This window comes from Pithys albifrons, chromosome 6 (assembly GCF_047495875.1).
Source record: "Pithys albifrons albifrons isolate INPA30051 chromosome 6, PitAlb_v1, whole genome shotgun sequence".
Lineage (NCBI taxonomy): Eukaryota > Metazoa > Chordata > Aves > Passeriformes > Thamnophilidae > Pithys > Pithys albifrons.
The window spans coordinates 3849040-3871598 of record NC_092463.1 but is presented as its reverse complement, the minus strand read 5'-3'; the positions used below and the strand labels follow the sequence as shown (position 1 = coordinate 3871598).

At 47.3% G+C, this 22559-nt stretch overlaps 1 protein-coding gene across 1 annotated transcript; it reads left to right on the top strand.

The window, feature by feature from the left end:
* The first annotated feature begins 209 nt into the window (after nucleotides 1-209).
* Nucleotides 210-21731, top strand: ATG14 (autophagy related 14). The gene is made up of 10 exons (XM_071557254.1): nucleotides 210-421; nucleotides 6444-6506; nucleotides 6642-6684; nucleotides 7086-7167; nucleotides 11640-11877; nucleotides 13063-13292; nucleotides 14322-14439; nucleotides 15569-15659; nucleotides 15773-15858; nucleotides 18951-21731. The coding sequence occupies exons 1-10, from the start codon at nucleotides 210-212 to the stop codon at nucleotides 19255-19257; spliced, it is 1470 nt and encodes a 489-aa protein (XP_071413355.1). The 3' UTR covers nucleotides 19258-21731.
* Nucleotides 21732-22559: the final 828 nt, after the last annotated feature.

Below are 22559 nucleotides of genomic sequence, written 5' to 3'. Positions count from 1 at the left end.
AGCCCCATTTTCCCCTCTCCCGTTCCCACTCCCATCCCATTCTTCCCGTCCCATTCTCATCCCATTTCCCCATCCCATTCCCATCCCCATTCTCCGCGTCCCGCTCCCATTCCCATCCCATTTTCCCCGTCCCACTCCCAGCCCCTTTCCCGCCGCCCCCTCAGCCCTTCCCGCCGTCCCCCGCGGCCCCACGTGACTCGCGGCCCATCATGGCGGCTCCCAGCGGCCGCCGGGCGCAGCGCTCGGGGCCGGGCGGGGGCTTTGGGCCCGGGGTCCTGCGGGGCTCCGAGGAGGACGCCGAGGGTCTCTCCGTGGCCGTGGAGCGCTGCCCGCTCTGCAACACCACGCGCCGCCGCCTCACCTGCGCCAAGTGCGTCCAGAGCGGCGACTTCGTCTTCTTCGACGGGCGCGACTCCGAGAGGTACCGGCGGCGCTGAGGGGTGCGGGGCCTGCCCTCCTTCCCCTTGGCCCTTGGGCTTCGCCTCCCCCTTCGCTCCTCGTGGGTTGTCCCCCTTTTGCTGCCCGGGGGGCTCTGGGTGTGCGATGAGGGAGCGGCCCCGGTGGGGTCGGGCACAGCAGGGCATATCCCTTAAAACAACAATAATTGTCATGATAATTAGTGATAACTCGCTCCGGCTGTCTCTTAGTTCGTAGCAAGTGTCGGTGTGGCCAGAGAAGCTCCGAATAATTCGGGGTAAAAAGAGACCCGTGTATTAAGTCATCTTAAATCTTGCCTGTTTTTGGCAACGCGCCTTAAACCGCTGGTTTTCTAAATTAATTTATAAATTATTCAAAAGGTGTGTAAGAGAAAAAAAAAACATTTTGTTGCCTATACAAACAGCCCTAACTGCGTGCCCCAGTTTTAGGATTACAAAAAATGCTCTGAGTCAATCAGGGGCTGTCCTGCCCTCCTGGAGGGAATGAGAGCCATGGCCATAAACACATTTGCTCCCCGTCTGACTCAGATGCTCCTCCATCCCTGCTGCCCATCCCACATTCCTAAAAAGCCTCCCAGTGCCACGTCTGGGATGGCTCTGATTCCTGGCTGGCACTGTCTGGGATGGCTCTGATTCCTGGCTGGCACCGTGTTCTTGGATCCTCACTGGCAGCTGCTGGGAGTGACTCCTCGGGCTGTTTTGGGAGCTATTTTGGGGTGGTGGTGGTGAGCAGTGTGTGTCTTGGTGCCCTCCATCCAAAGAAACAAGGGACAGGGGTGTCTTTCTCCCTCTAACATCCTTCTTTCTCACTATGGGAGCAATAACAACTTCGGGTTGCATGGGCTGGGTACTCATCTCAATGACAGCAGCAGGTAGAGGATGTCACCCAGAGTGAGTCAGCTTGGAAATCTGAGACCTTAATCTGCCACTGGGTGGGCTTTCTCTTTTATTTTTAATATAAAAACTCTGTTACAGAACCACAAGCTGTATTTAGTCTTTCTAAAACAAGTAGAAAACTTGTATCTGTGTGAAACTGCTCTGTAGCTTCCATGAAAAAATTAGATTTGAATTTTGGGACATGAACCAAGTTGTTTTGGTTTGGTTTTTTTCCCTGCCTTTTTTTAACCTTAACATTTTGGCTAAACATCAGTTTTGATTATAGAAACTCACTTGTAGCCTTTGTTAGAGATCAACCACTGTTGTTCTGTATTAACCAAGGCTTAAGAAGTCTCTGCCCATCAGAAAAATGAAGCCATAAAGAAGCAGCTTTAGCCAAAGTACCAAAAGCAACAGTTTGTTTGGGAAAAAAAACCCTCTTTATCCTCCTTGTGTCTTCTCACATGACACAGGATCAGCTTTTCTGTCTGACACTTTTCACTGTATCCTCCTGAGCTGCTTTCACTGCCCCATTTCTCTGTGACTAGAAAATGTTCTGTATATTTTCACTGTGTTTCTTAACTGCAGGAATTGAGTATTTCTTTATTTTTTTCTGTCTTTTTTCCCCCTTTACCTGGACATCACATTTCCATCTCTGGGCATCACCTCTTTTTTATTATCCTGGGGCCTCCCTGTGTGTTGAATTTCCTCAGGCTTTGTTTCTCCTGCTCAGAACTTTCCATGAATGAATTGCAGAAGTGCAATTCATTAAAAATGGCAGATTTATTTTAATGAATTAAAGGAACAACACACCCCTATGAATAACACAATGTGAACAACCTAAGGATGCTTGGGGAACACTCAGTGTAGACACAAAGCTCTGGATTTCTCCATGGTTTTTGAAGATAATGGGATCAGTTTTAAAGCTCTGCTGGAAATATTTTTGCCTGCATTCTCCAAATAATATTTTGGATGACTGGTGTAAGAGTGAGACTCTCCTGAGGTCAGTTTTCCTTGTTTCCTCTCTGTAAGGAGTGAGGGGGTGTCTGAATTTCCTGGGACTGAGAAAGACCTTTTAACCAGTGACAGGTGCAGTGAACTGCCTGGAGCTCAGGCTGTGTTCACTGCCATCATTATTTATTTGGGTTTTTTATGCCTTCTAGTAGTACCTGGGTTAATTTTAGATCAGCCAGTGCTGGAGGAGACTGACAGGGTCATGACAAGGGCTTTGCTGGGTGACCTGGTGTGAGAAATTCAGGATGTGAAAGTGTGTGGGGGCATTTGGGCCTCCTGTTTGTCTTTTTGAGGTGTTGCAGATCAGGGGAAAGAATCCTTCTCTTTATCACAGAATCATAGAATGGATTGAGTTGGAAAAGACCTCCAAGATCATCGAGTCCAACCCTTGGTCCAACTCCAGTCCCTTTACCAGATCATGGCACTCAGTGCCACGGCCAAGCTCACCTTAAAAGCCCCCAGGGATGGGGAATCCACCCCCTCTCTGGGCAGCCCATTCCAATGCCTGAGCACTCTCTCTGCAAAGAATTCCTTTCTGCTCTCCAACTTCAATTTCCCCTGGCAGAGCTTGAGCCCATCGTGCCCCCTTGTCCTATTGCTGAGTGCCTGGGAGAAGAGACCAACCCCCACCTGGCCAGAACTTCCCTTCAGGGAGTTCCAGACAGTGCTGAGGTCACCTCTGAGCCTCCTCTTCTCCAGGCTAAACACCCCCAGCTCCCTCAGCCTCTCCCCACAGCATTTGTGCTCCAGTCCCTTCATCAGCCTTTCTTGAAAGGTAAAGAAAGCAAGTTAGTTACTCTTTGTATCCATCAGTGGTTTATATTTAGAATTTTCTTGAATTTTCATTGAAAAATCATGAAATCATTTGTAATAAGACAAATGATTTCACGTTCTAATTACTTCAGATTTCACTGGACTTTTTTCTGTGCTAGTTTTTAGGAAGAGCTACAGTGAAACTGAAGTTTTTCATCTGTCTGGTGAAAATCACACCCTGCATCTGTGAGGGGGAGAGACTGATGAGCTGTTAAGATTAATTATTGAAGGAGAGCTACAATTAAGGATGAGTAGTCCGGAAAATAATCACTGAAGTTCTTCTTTTCATTACTAATGTGTTGTGTATTCCAAAGCCAAGCTGGAATCTTGGTGGTGGTTCCAGCTCAGGCTCTTCCTCCTCCTGGGAGTGTCCTCCAGCCTGTCATGTGCAGAAATTCTCAGAGTGTATTTCACAGACCTGCTGAATTTCTTTGCTTTCTGTGTCTGCAGATGGTAAAAGCCAGAGACTATGTAAGGTCTGACTTCTCCAAGCTGTGGGTTATCATTAGTAATAGTGACTTTTCACAGCAAGGGAGTTTTATTACAGTGAATTTGTACAGTGATATTGCTGCCCTCAGCTCCTACAGATCAGCAAATCTCTCTTTCTGGTTGCTTCTCTCTAATTATAAACATGTGGAAATAAGCCAGGTAACCCTAGAAAATCTCAGCTTAATGTGGTAAGACTTGAGGAAAGAAAAACATTTAATGGGTAATTTGAGATGTCCCCTCCTCACTGTTTGCATTTTATGGGAGTTCCTATAATGGTTCATGCAAAGTTTTGTTTCTTTGCCAGATTGAAAGGCTAAAGATACATAAAAAATGAGTTGCATGATGAGATGCAATTAAAATGAGAGCTATATAAAGAAATGGAGAAATTTGCTTGGGAGAAACCTGCTGAAGAAGTTGGTAGGAGCTGCCTGGCATCCTGTGGGGAGCTGTAACTTCCACAGCCTTTCCCAAATATTTCTGTCTCGCCTCCACAGCAACAACTTAATTCACTCCCAGCTTCTTGACAGGTCATTCAGCTTTTTGCTGATGTGGTGGCCATGAGTTGGGTACTTTTGTTCAGTCAGAGTCTGTGCCCATTAATCCAGCTCTGAAAACAAGGGTTGCCAAATTACCTGGGGCACTGCTGAGCTCTGTGTTTCTGGGCCAGGGGATCATAGAACGGATTGGGTTGGAAAAGACCTCCGAGATCATCAAGTCCAACCCTTGGGCCAACTCCAGTCCCTTTACCAGATCATGGCACTCAGTGCCACAGCCAAGCTCACCTTAAAAACCTCCAGGGATGGGGAATCCACCCCCTCTCTGGGCAGCCCATTCCAATGCCTGAGCACTCTCTCTGCAAAGAATTTTTTTCTGCTCTCCAACTTCAATTTCCCCTGGCAGAGCTTGAGCCCATCATGCCCCCTTGTCCTATTGCTGAGTGCCTGGGAGAAGAGACCAACCCCCACCTGGCCAGAACTTCCCTTCAGGCAGTTCCAGACAGTGCTGAGGTCACCTCTGAGCCTCCTCTTCTCCAGGCTAAACACCCCCAGCTCCCTCAGCCTCTCCCCACAGCACTTGTGCTCCAGTCCCTTCTCCAGCCTCGTTGCTCTTCTCTGGCCCCGCTCCAGCCCCTCAATCTCTTTCCTCAACTGAGGGGCCCAGAACTGAACACAACACTCAAGGTGTGGCCTCCCCAAGGCAGAGTCCAGGGGAAGGGTCACTGCCCTGGGCCTGCTGGCCACGCTAGTTTGGATCCAGGACAAGGATGTTTGGTCGCAGCCAAAGGTCAGGGGACAGGAGGTGTGCAGAGCCCTGTGGTACCAGGAGGCTCATCCAGTGCCTTTTGGCATTCCCATGATGACTCCTGGGGTGAGGACACTCTGGAAGAACTGGGGTGAGCAGCTGGGCTCCAGTTGCACCACATTCCTCTGGCTCACCTGTGGCCTCTGGCTTTTATGCCAAGCACCTGCATTTGGTTTTGGTTTGTTTTGGAAGGAAAACAGGTATTTTTGCTTGGCTACAGAAGCAGCAGCCAGTGGTTTTGTTGTTGTTCTAATGCTGATGCCATCTGGAAGGGTCATTGCACACTCTCTGAACCCCAAGGTAGTCACCAGGCTTTCAGATTTCGGCATTTGGAGGAATAAAGTGAAGCATTTTAAAGTTTTATCTGAAATCAAGCCCACAGTTGAGCAGAGAGGGAGGCCCAAAATGCCATCCTGCCAGGGCTTAGTACATTACTCATTCTAAATAAAGATCCCTGAAATAAAAGACTTGATGCATTGTAGGGAAAATCATGGAATGGTTTGGGTTGGAAGGGACCTTAAAGATCCTCTCATTCCAACCCCCTGCCATGGGCAGGGGCACCTTCCGCTATCCCAGGTTGCTCCAAGCCCTGTCCAAGCTGGCTTGGGACACTTCCAGGGATGGGGCAGCCACAGATATCAGAGCTCTGTTGGGATGAAATTGTTAACTGTACATTGCAGAGGGAAATAGAATTAATTGTTTTCCATTGCTGGACTACCCCAAGGTGCACTTTGGAGGTGCAGGTGAGGATGATGCTCTAACAGAAGCACAAGAGGGCAAAGCACACTTGCCATTTCTGATGTTTCAGTCTCTTGGCTGCCTCTTTGCTGTTTGTTCTTCCCTTCAGTTTTGTCACTTCTTGCTCTGTTGTAATTCCTCCATCTGCATTGTCCCTGTTTTCTTTAAATGTATTTCCCAAGACACTGGAACATGGAGGGGGTCGGAATGTGGCAGCTGCACATTCAAAGGATGAAAACACAGGATGATGAATCCTAAAAAAATTCCTTTCTGACCAGTTCTTTGCAGTTCCCAGACCTCAGACACATCCAGTGAAGCAGAGCTGAAGCAGAATTTGGACTATCTGAGATAATTTCTCCAGTGGCTAATGTTTTTTAGCCCCATTTCCAGCCCCATTTTCCCTGTCCCTGTCCCATTCCCAGCCCATTTTCCCTGTCCCATTCCCAGCCCATTTTCCCTGTCCCATTCCCATGGGAATGCTTTTCTTAATACACAAAGTATTGATATTTCTAACCTATCAAACTAGAAATGACAGTAATTTGCTTCCAAGTTTGTTAATCCAACACTGATGTTTCCTCAGCTTAGAGGTTTGTTCCAATTCCAGTGCTCTGGAATTCTGCAAGGGTTTTTATACATTTAGCCATCACTTCTCAAGATGAAGACAGATAGTTGAGGTTTGGAGAATTCCACAAGCTTCAGTCTTTTTATCTTTTCAGACAACTTACAAGTGTTGTATTGTGCAAAATATCAATAAAAGCATTTAATCTCTTCCAGGTTTTCAGACAAGAAAGAAAGGCTGATGCATCTTAAAGCCAAACAGAGAGAATTCCAAAAACAGTAAGTTGCAGTTATTAAATTAATACAAACTCTTACAACTCTCATAAAAGCAAAACAGTCTCTCTGATGCACTGTTGCTGGAGACAGGCTCAGTTCAGATAGTCATAAAACTTTCAATCATGTTTTTTCCTCTAGTGTTTTGAAGGCCATGGAAGGGAAGGAGATAACTGATCAGCTGGTGAGTTGCTCCAAGTGTCCCATGGTTTTTAAACTCTCTGAATTCCTGGATCTCATAGTTTAAAGTTACAGTTTACCTTGAGGGCATCGTGTTGCTTCCCCAAAAAACCTGTTGTGAGCAAAGCAGAACTTGGCTCTGCAAGCAGAGTGCTCCAAACTATCAGTATTTTTCATTTCATTTGTTCAATAACTAATTTTACTGATTGACTTTATATTAAGCATCAATTCTGTTCGTGGCATTCTTCAGTGCACCAAAGCACTGTATGAAATATTTAGTTGTTTGATCCATCTAAGAGCATCCTGCTTCTTGTGCACTAAAGCTGCTGCCTTTGTTGTTAATCATTAGTCAGTGTGTTTGAAGTCATTGGTGCCCTAGAGTTGCTGAATGTTCTTTTTTTCCAGAGATGGAAAATAATGTCTTGCAAGATGAGGATTGAGCAGCTGAAACAGACCATTTGCAAAGAAAATGATGAAATGACAAGACGTGAGTAAGGCCTGTGCTTTTGTGAAGTGAAAAAATCCCTGTGCCTTTGAGTGAGAAACCAATTTGAGGTGAATTTGAGCCTTAGTTTTTTTAAAAACAGTGAATTTCCAAACCGTCGCTTCTTAAATCAACTTGAAGGCAAATGGGTGAGTGGATTTTAGCCTTTTCATGCTTGGGTTTTAATTAGCAAACAGCAGAAATTATTCAGCTGGATGGAGATAGTTTTTAGCTTTAGGAGTAGCTGTTTAGCAGGCTGTGACTTTGGCTGTGACCCTGGAGGTGCTTTATTCAGTGTAGGGTTTCTGATCACTTCCTCTTGATAAGGAGGAGCAAACAGCTCTGCCGCTGTTACAAATTTGGTGCAGCTGATGAATTTTAACCCACACCTGTCCAAAACCCTCCAATCCTCCTTGAGCAAGAGGCCCTGAAATGCAGTGTGGGCTGCTGGAGCAGGGCCAGAGAAGAGCAACAAGGCTGGAGAAGGGACTGGAGCACAAGTGCTGTGGGGAGAGGCTGAGGGAGCTGGGGGTGTTCAGCCTGGAGAAGAGGAGGCTCAGAGGTGACCTCAGCACTGTCTGGAACTCCCTGAAGGGAAGTTCTGGCCAGGTGGGGGTTGGTCTCTTCTCCCAGGCACTCAGCAATAGGACAAGGGGCACGATGGGCTCAAGCTCTGCCAGAGGAAACTGAAGTTGGAGAGGAGAAAAAATTCTTTGCAGAGAGAGTGCTCAGGCATTGGAATGGGCTGCCCAGAGAGGGGGTGGATTCCCCATCCCTGGAGGTTTTTCAACTGAGCTTGGCTGTGGCACTGAGTGCCATGATCTGGTAAAGGGATTGGAGTTGGCCCAAGGGTTGGACTTGATGATCTCTGAGGTCTTTTCCAATCCAATCCATCCTGTGATTCATTCAGAAACTCAGTAGATTTTTTAAACTTAATCTGTAGGGTCATTTTTCAGAAGTGAATGTGCAGCACAACCTGCATGCAAAAGAAGTAGAGGAAGCATATTCAGATACATATTGATTGAATGAGGGATATTTTTATCACTTGGAATTCAAGAGGAGTCATCAGAGAGTGGAAGCAGAGGCATAACCTGAGAATAGTTGCAAAGGAGTAGCACAGGCTTGTGGTGATAACAGCAAAAATGCTGAGATGCAAAATGATTTTTAGGTACTAAGGAGGATGGATATTAACAGTGGGAAATGTATAATAAGTGAAAGGTGAAGGAGTAGATAAATCTGTTAATTAACAGGAATGAGGGCAAGAAACAGTGCAGAGAAGTCTGAAGACTTCAGTGCTGCCTTTGCTTCATCTTTCCACAAAGAAAATGTGATCAGCTGCTTAGCCAGATTAAATTTTACATCATGAGAGGGCTGCAGGCTAAGGAAAGGAAACAGACAGCTAAATATTATTTTGGTTGTGTCAGCAAGGCCTTGTGGAAGTTCAGGAGCAAGCTGAAATAGTCTGGAGCAGTTGGGAACACACAAGAGAGGATGTCCCCAGAAACAGAGGGAAAACAGGATGAAGGAAGGAGGACCCTTAAGCTAATGAGAGTTACAAACCTGTGAGCACTTTGCTGGTAATTGGAAGGTGAGGGGGTTAAAAATAGGGATCAGTTTGTTATGAATAGGCCACGTCAAATCAACCCTTGTGTGGGGATCAAGTGGTGTAGTGGAGGATGAGGCAGAACCTGCACAGAACTTGGGTTTGGCCACTACCTGGAACTGTCCAGTGAGCAAACAAAGGCATTTGTTCTGAGTGTGATCCCTGCAAGGTTAGAAAAGCTGCATTCAGAGAGTGGGGACATTGGTCAAAGCGAGGAGATGAGACAGGAGGAGCTCAGCAGGAGCCAGTGCTGTCCCAGTTCTGCTCAGCACTTCCCATAATAGCTCCTGTGGTGGAATAGAAGGTGGAATGGAAAGCCAAGGTGGATGACTTCTGCAGAGAACAGCATCAGATTCAGAATCATGCAGGTAAATAAACAACATTATCTGAACAGGACAAAGTTGAGTGCACCTCGTTCAGGAAAGAGAAACATAAACCCAGAGTGGGGGGTGCTGGTGAAATTTGGGAGTTGCAAATTAAATAAAAATTATTAATCTCATGCTGTTCCAGAAAGGTTCAGGCCTCATTCTGAGTTAACTAATACAGGTGTTGTATTTAAGATGGAAGCAGTTACCCTGCTGTGCCCTCTGGTGTTGCCTCCTCAGTGGAAGCCTGAGTCCAATTTGAGCAACCTAAGAAAGGTGCAGATCAACTGGAGAAAGTCTGGAAGAGAATATTGGGAATAAAACACAAGGAACAGATCAGAAAATTGGTGTTTGATTCAGAGAAGAGGAAGGTGAAGAAAAAGAAGTGTTTCAGTAGGTAGAAGATTATCATTATTATTACTATGGAGATTGTGACTACTTTTTATCCTGTGAAGAAAGGAAAAGAGGAGATCAATGTGACTTTGAGGAACTTTGTCACCTTTTCTTCAAATGCAGCTCTGAAGGTGGCAGAATGTTAGCACCAGCCAGTGAGGGGAGTCCCTCCACTTTTCTACTCTTTGTGAAGTTTATTTTCTGCAACTTTTGCAGCTTCTCTTGATTCACAGTGAACTTGATTAGGTTTAACCTACAAACTTAGATAACTGTTGCCCAACTAACCTGTTGTTAGCTCAGTCACACCAAAATTGTTCTTGCAGATAGACCTAAAATTAACTTTTGCCATGAGATCAGGAACCCAACCTGGGTCACTCTTTGGCCACAACAGAAAGTGTAAAAAGGTTGGTTTTCTTCCCTTGGATGTGGCATAGTTTAATTTTCCAAAACAAGAGCAATTTCTAGAACACTGGCTTCCTGCTTTTGGAGTTGACTCTCCTGGAGACCTCAATAATCGACCCTTCTTAAAATAATGTTTTCAAATCTGTGTGTTTGCCTTCTGTCTGTGGAGAGCAGTTGAAGGGGATGGGCTGGCAAACCCCTGGCAGAGGACAGAGATCAGTGTGCCTGGGCTTGCCTTTATCAGGCAGTGCAGGCATGTGGGACAGAGTGGTGTCCTGAAATACTCCTGGGGACAAATTTTAATCACCTCATAAACTGGGTCATAAAGCAGAGTTGCTGTGCATGCAAAAGGACAGTTGTTTCTGCACTGGGACTGCTAAAGAGGAAACGTGTGTGTTCTCCCCTGCTCTCAAATAATTGCTGTTGGACCTGCAGGGAAGGGAGTTCACTCTGTGAAAAAGTAGCCTTTCAAGTATATGGATGTGAAAATTGAACAGATGGATGTTTTCTTCCTCCTCTGTCTCTTATTCTTTATGCAAAGAAGAGTTTGGGAATATGAATGCAAGAGTTGATTGATTTTCTGTTGACATTAGAGGAATGCTTAAAGGGATTGCAGCTGACACACAGGGATTGCTCAGAGAAAAGTTGGGTTCACTACTGCTCTTCTAACAGGGGGCACTTATTTTATAGCCATGAGGAATATTAGTTCTTATCTGCATGGAGAAACTATTCTCACCTCCTTTAATCTGGGACTTTGCATCTCCCACGTATCACATCTTCCTTCCTACCAGACACATCATGGATTGCAGCAGATCAGAGGACTGGAAATAATTCCTGGTGTCCAGAGAAAGCAGCTCTGTGCCTGCAGGGTCAGGCACCCTTCAAACTAGGGAGGATTGAGAGTCAGACATTTGCTTGGAGAGTGCCTAAGGAATCTTTCCCTGTGCTGTGGAAAGGCAGAGGTGGCTGACACTCTGTGGCACCACATGTTTGTTGGCAGCATTGCTGCAGTCAGTCATTTTTGTAGCAGAGTCAGCAGATCAGAGAATCATTCAGGTTGCAAAAGACCTCTAAGATCATCTGTGCAACCTCTGATGCTTCGAGATGCTCTTGAAGTGTATTTTCCCAAGCCTGATGCATGGAGTGAATCCAGGAGGTTGCAGCACCAGTACATTTCTCATTTAGGAAAGGGGGACAGCCAGTGTTCCCTGTGGAAACAAGGACTCTGCACCATTGGGATCCAAGTGCTTTAAGGGCACATCCATGAGTGCGGAGCCCAAATAAGACACAGCAGCAGAGGTGCCAGAAGTGGTGAATGAAGATGCAATCTGCACTTGATTTTGGCTGCAATCTGCACTTGATTTTGGCCAGCACCGTGCAAACATGTACAGTCAGGCTATTTCTGTCAGGATGATTACCTCAGAGTTTAATTAAACTGGGAAATCTTGGCTTTTCTGCTCCGAATCCAAAAATAACTGGGTAGAAGATAGGCAGAGAATAATCCCAGTTGCAGTCTCTTCAGAGACCTTCAGAGGAGATTAAAAAGTTGTGCCACTGAGCAGCTGGAGGACGTTAATAGTTTAGCAGAGTTTGGTGTTTTAGGCTGCTATAGATTTTATTTTCCATAAATATTAACAAAGCTTTTCTCAAGCTTTGCCACAAGCAGCTCCCAGAGCCTTTTCCAAGGGTCACATCTGCTGCTGTTCCCACAGACACAGAGGGGCTGCTGAGGATTAAGGAGGAGAACCAGAAGCACTATCGCCGCGCTCAGCGGCACCAGGAGAAGAAGGAGAAGATCCAGAGGCACAACCGCAGGCTGGGGGAGCTGGTGGAGAAGAAAACCCACGAGCTGAAAACCCAGTATGAGCACCTGGCAAACCTCCGCAGGGCACACATCCTGGAGCTCACCTCGGTCATCTTCCCCATCGAGGAGGTGAAGACAAGCATGAGGTGTGCAAGGCTTACCCTTTGGGCTCATTTTGCTTGGCTTTAGACACCCAGAGGGGAGTTGTGTCAGTCTAAGGAAGAGGCTCCTGTAGCACCTGTGAGGAGAAGGAGGTTTGTTCCCCAAAGGCAAAGCTTCTCACCCTAAGATAGAAGTCCAGTGTCTTGGTTTGAGATAAGCAACTGCCAACCCCCCCCAAGCACAGAGAGAAAAGCCTCCCTCCTAACACCAGGGAAAGGGAGGAAAAGAGAGGGGAAAGGAAAAAAAACACTTCAAACTGCATTTATACTAAAACTACATATATTTTTCACAGAAAAAAAGAGACAATTAGAAGAGAGTACAAATATTCACTCACACAAGTCTGCAACAACAAGTTCCCCACCTCAGCTTAACGAACACACAAATTCTACTGTCTTAACTACACATTACTTAAGAAGAAGCTTATTCCCCAGGGAGACAAACCCAAGCAGAAAGGAGAGACCCAGAACAACACAGTTTACTTTCCTGAGATACCCTGTGAGCCAGTGGTGGGCCTGGTCCTCTCCATCCCCCCTGGGACAGCATCGTGCATCCTCCCAAGAGGAGGGCTGAGAAGCGACTGCCTTAACCACTCCCACACTGGTTCCTACTTCCCTGGAGATGATGTCATAATGTGGTATGGAATACAAAATTACTGGCTAGAAGAGGTCAGCTGTTAGCCCAGCCCAGCTCAAGTCAGCTGACAGCTTTGGCCTAGTCCAAACTTCAGAGCCCAAATTTAGGCCCACCTAGGTGAACCCATAACATCCAGAATAGCAGAATTTGGAGGTGCTTCCTTCTCCCCACTGAATGATCTGAGCTGTGTGTCCTGTGTTAAACTTTCTTAAAATGTGGATTCACATCCCTGGAAGTGTTCAAGGCCAGGCTGGATGGGGCTTGAAGCAACCTGGCCTAGTGGAAAGGTGTCCCTGCCCATGACAGGGGGTGGAATGGGATGGTCTTGAAGGTCTCTTCCAACCCAAACCATTCTGATTATACAAAAATAAGTCATTAAAAATCCCAAACCAAAGGAAAGCAGTTTGGGAAATAAGAAGTTCTGCAGGACTCTTTCTACAAGCATTTTGCCCTCGGTGAAATCTGGCTCAGCTCCTGCTGAACCTGTGTTTGATTACATTTTTAAAACTTCCTTTCCAACCCTGTCTGTGCTGCAGAGACCCTGCAGATGTGTCCTCTGAGAGTGACAATGCCATGACCTCCAGCACTGTGAGCAAGCTGGCGGAGGCCAGGAGGACCACGTACCTGTCGGGCAGGTGGGTGTGTGATGACCACAACGGGGACACCAGCATCAGCATCACAGGCCCTTGGATCACCCTGCCCAACAATGGGGACTACTCAGCCTACTACAACTGGGTGGAAGAGAAGAAGACTACACAAGGACCTGGTAAGGAGCAAGGTTTCCTCAGTTCAGGAAAGAGATTGAGGGGCTGGAGGGGGGCCAGAGAAGAGCAACGAGGCTGGAGAAGGGACTGGAGCACAAGTGCTGTGGGGAGAGGCTGAGGGAGCTGGGGGTGTTTAGCCTGGAGAAGAGGAGGCTCAGAGGTGACCTCAGCACTGTCTAGAACTGCCTGAAGGGAAGTTCTGGCCAGGTGGGGGTTGGTCTCTTCTCCCAGGCACTCAGCAATAGGACAAGGGGGCACGATGGGCTCAAGCTCTGCCAGGGGAAATTGAAGTTGGAGAGCAGAAACAAATTCTTTGCAGAGAGAGTGCTCAGGCATTGGAATGGGCTGCCCAGAGAGGGGTTGGATTCCCCATCCCTGGAGGTTTTTAAGGTGAGCTTGGCCGTGGCACTGAGTGCCATGATCTGGTAAAGGGACTGGAGTTGGACCAAGGGTTGGACTTGATGATCTCAGAGGTCTTTTCTAACCCAGTCGATTCTATGATTCTGTGAAGGTCTGATTTTGGGCATCTGGGATGCTCCAGAAGCCTTGGATGCCTGGAGAAAGTACTGAGTGTGGAGCAGGAGACTGGTCCATTTGTCCTCTCCCAGATAAACCTGAGTCAGAAATAAATAGCAGCACAGGGATTATAGTGAGAGGTTCCCTGCCCAGCTGGAACTGGGTGATCTTTAAGGTCCCTCCCAGCCCAAACCATTCTGTGATTTGATGATTAGTCTACTGAAATGCCCTTCTGCAGGAAATGCTCACTGGGACACACAGTACAATGTAATAGAGAAATAAAGTTAATTATTCACAGTTTTGACATGGTTCACATGCCGTCATCTTAACAGGAATTCCAGGAATTACTATTTTCTTCCAGCTTCTGACAGATTTCACTGTAAATGATTGCTTGATTCAGGCTGTTCTCCCTACTTACAACTGACATTTTCCAGAGCAGACTTCAGTAACACATTAACACACCCACCAAGGGTTCGTTTAAAACAAGACTTTGGTGTTGTTTTTATTTGTTTCAGATATGGAACACAACAACCCTGCTCATACCATCAGTGCTGCATTGTGCTATGCAACTCAGCTCGTTAACACTTTGTCTCTCATACTTGATGTGAACCTTCCCAAGAAGCTCTGCAACAGGCAAGTAAACACAGCAGGTGGCTCAGGGACCAGTTCTGGCTGACCTGGAGTCAGTTTGGTTTGGGGATCAAAGTCATGAATGGGAACAGCTTTTGTAGTGACATGGATTGCTCGTGGGTTTTTGGGTTGTTTGAGGGAAGGAATAGTAGGATTTTAGACCACAGTTAACAGTCCCTCCTTTTTTACCTCCTGAGAGTGTAGACCAACCGTCACAGCTGGAAATAACTCTCTTCTAATTGGTGTATTCAGCATCATCAAATTAGAAATGAAATATGACAAGTGCATGAATAGCACTTTTCATTTCATGGGACCCCCACTGGGCTTCACAAAATCCCAGCCCAACTGAGCAGCTCTTGAATAGCTCTGCTACATTCTGTGCTGTAAAGCAGGGCCTTACAATATGGCTTGACAGCAATTTGATTGCCTTGGGATAAAATTCCCATGGGGAACATACCTGGCTGTCAGAGCCAGGAGTGCTTTGCACAAACCCCATTTGGGATGAAAAGCACTTAAATTTTTGATGTCTGTGTGGAGCAGATGGATTTGTGCAGAAGTCCTGGAGGAGCTGTAGACCTGGTGAGTTTTCCAGGGGTCTCAAACATGCTGCTGAAATTCTTTTAAATGTTTAAAATGGTGGGGTTTGAAGTGAGGGCACAAAAATCTTGTAGGGTCTCTGCTTTTTTTTCCACCCTGTGACAGGGTTAGAACTGGATGATCTTCAATGTCCCTTCCAATCCCAACCATTCTGTGATTCCATGATTTTGTTTGGGTCCTCAGCATTCCCAGAACGACAAGACTGGGAACAGGAAACAATACAGGATTTAAAAGGAGATCTGAAACAGTTTGGTCACAGTGGATCTTTGGGTTTCATGCAGTTTGCACCACCTGTGCTGTGGAAACTGGTGAGACCAGGGCAGGCAGGGCATGTTGATAAAATGCTTCCAGTCTTGCCAGGTGAAAAATTAATCTCCTGAGCACTCTAAAACTGGCTGTACACTTTAAACAAGTGCTCACTGCCAGGATGTTTGCTCCAGGATTTGTTTCAGGAAAACAGGGCATGGAATGCTGACGTCTCCAGTAAGTGTATTTTCACAGCATTTTGCTTTCTGTGTGTGTTGTGTTTTAACAGCGAATTCTGTGGAGAGAATCTCAGCAGACACAGGTTCACTCGGGCAGTGAAGAAGCTGAATGCCAATATCCTTCACCTTTGCTTCTCTCAGGTAGGGGGAATGCACATTTGGATTCTTGAAATAGCTTTTAAAATACCAACTGTGCCTGCTGGTTTCTTCCGGGAACTGATAATGTGTTGGGTTTTTTTCCTTCTCCATGGCAGCATGTAAATTTGGATCTGTTGCACCCACTGCATACCCTCAGGAACCTCATGTACCTGGTCAGCCCAGACACTGAGAACCTGGGCAGGTAAGAAAAGCAAAATCTCACATCTCTTGTGGCTGAGTCCCTTTTAAATTTATGCCTTTGCCTCGTTACTTACGAGGGAAATTCTGTTCTGCTGTACCTGTGGATCAGTCCTCAGCACAGAAATTCAGGAGGAGACACGAGAGAACAGGAAAAGAGGCTCCTGAGCAGGAAATTAGATTTCAGAGACGTGTCTTTGCTATGTTTCAGCATATGGCAGGTCCAGCTGGAGGCTTGGTAGCTGATGATGGACTTACTTCCCCTGCTCCCAGAAGCAGGAACTCCTTCCCCCCAGGGAACAGCAGCACATATGCCAGGCAGCTTTGCCATGCTCCAAATATGACCCTGCCCACGCCTTGCCAGGATGTGAATACCTGAGAGCATCCAGCAGCATGAACCCTGAACAGAATCCTAGGCAAGCCTTTCCCAAAATAATTCCAGTCAGTGGACTCCCTAGACCAAAGCTGACACTTCAAATGATATTCATTTACATGTAAATTAAGATTAAAGACAACTTTTCTGTTAACTTAGTACGTGAGGAAAAGAACATCAGTTCCTGCCCTTGCATGGACCAAGGTTGATAATTTTTTTTTACAACTTAAATATAAGAAAGCAAACATTGATTTCCCATTGGGATAATCCAGCCAGAAGTCACTTGTTCCTGAGACAGCCTGGAAATATTTGTTTGATGTGACTAGTGCTTTATTCCCCCCCTTTAGTGTAATGTTCTGAAATCTACTTATCCACTTTGTTCCTGTGTACAGATCTAGTTTTATTCAAAACCCTGCAGTGCCACTAAGAGGAACTGCCTCTTCCCACTTACCTTGTGTTCTCTGGATATATCCCTACTGATTCAGCCTAAAGACATGGGGAGCCAAATCTTTGTAATACAGCTTGGTTTGGAAAAAGTCTGTGCTTGCTGCTGCTTGCCTGGAAACAAGGACAGTGCAGGAAATACCCATAGAATGGAGAACTGTGTCCTGGAAAGCAGCTCCTGGAAAAGGTCCAGGTGCCACAGTGGGTACCTGTGCAGGTGTCACAGAGCTCCTCCTGCATCAGTTGGGTCCAGGTGGTAAAAGAGGTTACAGGAGAGTTGGATAAAATACCCACCAGGCTGAATGGCTTTAGGGACACCAGTGGGAGCAGAGGGTATGAGCTGGCTGAAGGGAAGCACATGCACTCAGCACAGATTAATTGCCCACAAGAATGAAGGTGGGGATTCTGCTTCCTTCTGTCACCCTCCCAAGGCTGGGTGAGTTTCTGGAATGGATACTGTCACCAGGCAGGAGTTTCTGGGCTCAGGACAGGGAGAATGGGTGGAACATGGTGGCCTTTGTTATAGGGGAGGTCACTGGAGATGATCTAATGAGCCCTTCTGACCTCAAACCTGATGACTCTTCTCATGTTGCCTTGTTAAGCAAAACACTTTGCCAGGAGGCAGCACTCCCATTCCTTTCTGGATTATGAAAGAGGAGTGTTTGTCTTTAATTTCTCAGATGGCTATAAATTTTGCAGCAACCAGCTCTATTTTCCTTTAGATACCTAAACCTTTAGCTGCCTGATAATCTCCTTTATACACTGCTGTTTTCATTTACATATAATTTTACCAAGCTTTGATTGTTTGGATTAAAGTTTTCCATGCTAAGTCACTGCTTCAGGCTCCTTCTCCCACTAAGGCTGGAGAAACACCCTTGGCCTGTGTTAAACAGTTACTGCATTTAGTGGTTGGACTTGGTGATATTGGGGGTCCTTTCCAACCTAAATGATTCCATGAAATTTTTGCTCTTATTTCCCTGAGCAGCTTTGGAATGAACTGTGGCAGGAATGCTGCTGGCTGTGGGTGATCTGCCTTCCTCTGCCTCTGTGAAACCCTCAGGGTGGGTCACAAGGCCTCTCAAAGTGCCTGCTTTGGCTCAGTGAGGGTGATCCTGCTCTGGGTGGAGCACAGGCAGCCCAGAGCGGAGGGATGGGGTGGGATGCAATCGCTTCTCCCACCAGGCAGTGGCAGCAGGGAACTCGGAGTCACGGCACAGGTGGGTTTAGCCAGGACCTCTGGAGACCCAGCCCCTGCTCAGAGCAGAGCCAGCTGCAGCCAGTGCTCAGAACTGGAGCAGCTCTCCTAGGTGGAAAGGCTGGGGGAGCTGGGCCTGTTCAGCCTCAAGGAGAGATGACTGAGAGGGGACCTCATCAATGTCCATCAGTATCTGAAGGGAGCCAGGAGGGTGGATCAGGCTTTGCTCTGTGGTGTCAAGCAGTAGGACAAGACACAACAAGCGAAACTGATGCCCAGGAAGTTCCACCTGAATACGAGGATGAATTTTCCTGTGTGGCTGACTGAGCAGTGGAACAGATTGGCCAGAGAGGGTGTGAAGTCTCCCCTGCTGGAGATACTCAAGTACCATTTGGACACACTCCTGTGCCATGTGCTTTGGGATGTTCCTGCTTGAGCAGGGAGGTGGAACCAGCTGACCCACTGTGGGCCCTTCCTGCCTGAACCATTCTGTGATTGTGTGTGGTGGGGTTTGGGTGGAGACCCCACAGCCTGTCTGGGCAGCCCACAGCCTGTCTGGGCAGCCTGCTCTGGTGTTTGACCAGTGTCATGGTGCAAAGGATGCTGAGGTGTCACTCAGGGCCAAGGGAGAAGTCTCCACTAGGGATTTGTGCCAGGTCTCTAAGTTATAGATACACCCTGGCAGAGCTGAGCTGTTTCACCTGGCCAGGGCCAGTGTTGGCAATTAAAGCTGCTCCACATCAAGCTGAGATTCCCACCAGTGGAGCCCTGAGTTATCACCAGCAGTGTGTGTTTCACTACCCCTGCCAGAGCAGAATGGCTCTTTCAGCATTCCTGCTCCGTGGTGTGGAACCCCCTGTCACTTCCTTGGCCAAGTGTTTTAGTTCCACCCCATCACAGCAGAGTTCTCTGTGCAGCCACTGAGCTTCTCTGCCAGCTGATACAGACAGGGCTGTTTGTTCTCTCTGCTGGACATGTGCCAGGGCTGTGGCATTCCTAGGGCTCATCCCAGCAGAGCAGCAGTCCCTCTCCTGCTCCTGCCAAAGGGCCTGATGGCACAGTGGCACTGTGTGCATGTTCACAGGTCTGGGCCTTTCGAAATCAGCGCTGATCTCGAGGACTCCATGGAGTTCGTGGATCCCAGCGCCGCCGGCGAGACGGACGAGAGCGGCGACGAGCACGTGAGCGACGAGGAGACGGACCTGGGGACGGACTGGGAGAACCTGCCCAGCCCCAGGTTCTGCGACATCCCCTCGCAGCAGGTGGAGATGCTGCAGAGCCAGAGCACCCAGGTGTCCCAGCCCATCGCCAGCAGCAGCGCCGGGGGCATGATCTCGTCGGCCGCCGCCTCGGTGACCTCGTGGTTCAAGGCGTACACCGGGCACCGCTAGCGAGGGACGCCGAGCTGTGCAGGGAACCCTCCCCGACAGTGCTGTAGTAAACCTGACGTGTTCAGTTAAGTAGTGCCTGGAACAAAGAAAAGGTCGAGAACTTTCGGTTTTTAAACGAGAGAAAAAAACCCTTTTTATTTACCCAACTGTGATGGTCCCGTTTTGTAAATTAGCTCCGTACTCCTGACGGACTCTGTGATGGCACTTTGTGTCTTGGTTCTGTCTGCATTGAGTATCAAAGGACCCAGCGACCTCCAGCTCTACTTCCTGAAGAAGAAACAGATTTTGGAGTATTTGGACCAGGATGGGCACAGAGGAGGCTGCTCAGGGTGTGCTCTGGACAGTGGTGCAAATGCAGTTCCCACTTTCTTAACTCCTTAAAACAGGGTTTTCCTTCGTGTGTGTGTTTTAAATCTGTCTTGCATAATGCAGAAATGCGTATTTCTAAATTTTTTTCATTCAGGACATGAAAATTATGCATTTTTAACATGTTTTCTAATCTCTGTTGCCATATTTTTAATACAAAGAATCAGCATGGGCAGGGAAATTCACACAGCAAATTGCTCTTCTTTTAGATGTGGTTGTGAATCTTTTACCAGTTTTGCCGTAGAAAACTGGCTTGTTTCATGCTGTTTCCACTGGTAGGTGTTGTAGAAGTTTCGTGTTGTGCTGTCCAAGGCACACAGGCTCTTTACTCTGAATACCATACACCAAAGAAACACTGGATGTTCTCTTGGCTAGACCCACCCTCGATGCCAACACAGGATTGTGTTGTTGCAATAATTCCCATCAGCTCCCACGCCATGTCACCACTTTCCAGCATTAGAAAAACCTCATTTCAAGCCAGTTTGGTGAAGTCACATGCTCTCCACACTGCAAGTGTTTTTAACCCTGTTCTCTTTTATGTTTATGGTGGCATTTTTTATTTACTGAATGCCAAGAATTTGATTTAATTTCCGTGGCACAGCTGGCTCGTGAAACCACGGGAGGTGGGATGCTGCCAGGTGAGCTGGTGGTCAAGTGCTCCTGCTCCTCCTCTGCCTTGTGGGATGGAGCACTCATGGATGGGTTTGCTCAGCAAGGCTTCCAACGTGCAGTTTACATTTAGCACTGGGATGTTTCTCCCTCCACAGGGTCACCCAAGGTAAGAGCATCCTCCCTTCCCTGTGAGAGGGAGGGTTTCTGCCACTGCCCGTGCCCCACACAGGGGTACCAGCTGGGTGTTGTGTATCCCTGCCCCATCCCTTGTATGGCAGCTCTTTCTCTTTGGCCTTGGGGTTGGGCAGCTGTTGTCAGTAGTTTGTTTTTTTTTTTTTAAACCAAAGACCCTTAACTCCACATTAGCACACACATGTTGTTAGATGGCAGCACCATCGATCCTGCTGCTCTCTTGGTTTAATAGTTGGGTTTGTTTTAGGAGAACAGCCCAGGCTCCCTCGACTACTGGAGCCTGATCAGGGCCCAGGGGGTTTGGGCACTGTTGGCTCATGGCACTTTATCACTGACAGCTCTCAGATCCTTTGCAGCTCTGAGCAACCAGCACACACCAGTACTGGATACTGGGCTCATAGCATTCTGCAGCCCCTTCCGGCTCCTTGTTTATTTTGCACTGGACCCTGACATCTAAATACCTTTTTTGTTATTTTTTTTCTGTTTGTTTGTTTTGTTTTTTAATGTAAGGCATTTCAGTCCCCCTTTCGTTGCTGCCTTTGTGCTTCTTGGAGCCCTGAAAGGTCAGGCCATGACTCAGCTTCATACACTGTCACTGACTGAACTTAGGGAAAGAAAATCCAACACAATAACTCTTCTAAGCCATATACTTCCTATCCATGTTTTCCAAAATAATTTATTTGCAGCCATGTCATGTTCTGAGAGTGCACAGGGGCAGGGCGAGGGTGTTGGAACTTGTTCGGGTGGGGCTTTTCATGGGATTTTTTTGTAACAGAACACAAAAGTTGTGGTGGTTTTTTTAAAAGTGTTTTGCACATGTGTAGCTGAGAAAGAATTGTGTGTGTCCAAACCTTGAGTGCAATCACCAGGATTCATTTTCCAGGTTGTTTGGGGGGGGGGGACAGGGGAGGGAGGGCAGGAATATCTGTAATTATAGGGGTTTGAAGACAGCCCGCTGAGAGTTTACAGAACACTTTGCGTAGCATGAACGAACACGGGAATTTCAGTTCAGGCCGTGACTTTTGGCCGTGAGCAGTGACCTGGGGTGGCCCTTTTGAGCTGCCAAGGACCAGCCTGATTTTGGGGGCCCAGCCCTCTGCTGAAAATCAGGTGCCTTTGAAGGATCTCTGAGAGGGCACCCAAGGGTGGCTTTTCACCTGCGAAAACTCGCGGCCTCTCTCTGCAACTTCCGAACTGAGATGTAACTAAACACAAATGGTTTGGTTTTCGTTTGGTTTTTTTTTTCTAAATTTTATTGTATTATTGCAATAAATCTTTAACAGTAATTTTTTTTTAAAGTTGTATATTTATAACTGTTACTTCTGTGTGGTCTGTTTTTCACCGTGCTGGGCAAAAGTACACAAGAATTTCCAGCCTTGAAAGCATCACAGGGACCAGACCTGTTACAGTGCAATCAGTCGTACAGCGGTGGAATAAGCAATACCCACTCTAAAAAAATACTCTTACATAAAATAACTGCATCTCCATGGGAGCAGGAGGCAGATTCCTGCACCACACACACACACACATCCCTCTATGTACATGTAAACGGATAAACCTCTCGTGTGAGCCTGGCTTGGGGCTGATGGTGTGCTGGGTTTGTTTCTGCAGGTGCTGCATTCCTGCTGCATGCAAAGGGAGATGCTCCTGGTTACAAGGTCGTTTCAGGATGCAGGGTGTGTCTTTTTATGGATGTAATTATTGAAGTGAAGCAGTGAGTGCTGAGCACCAGGGATGGGAAAGGCCTGAGCAGGCTCTGCCCATGGGACCTGGTGGCCTGGCAGCCCATGGTTTACAGGCTGCTGAATGATGGGAGGAGAACCAACCCCTCCCACTCAATTTTTTGGGATGTATCTAAGGGGGAAGACAGATGCCCTGTGATTCCTGGCTGCTGCACACTCAGGACTGGGAGCAGCAGCCACGTGGGGCTCCTGCAGGCAGAGCTGGGGGCAGTTTGTTGCCTGAGTCATGGACAGGGGCAAAGCCAAGCCTGGCTCTGAGCTCAGCCCTTGCCTATGGAATGCTCAGGTCAGTTCTGCTTTAGCAGGGCTATCAGCAGGAGGTTTTGTCCTCTGCCCACACTGGTTTGTGGCAGGAGAGCAGCCTGGTAATGCTCTGAGTCCTGTCCCTAC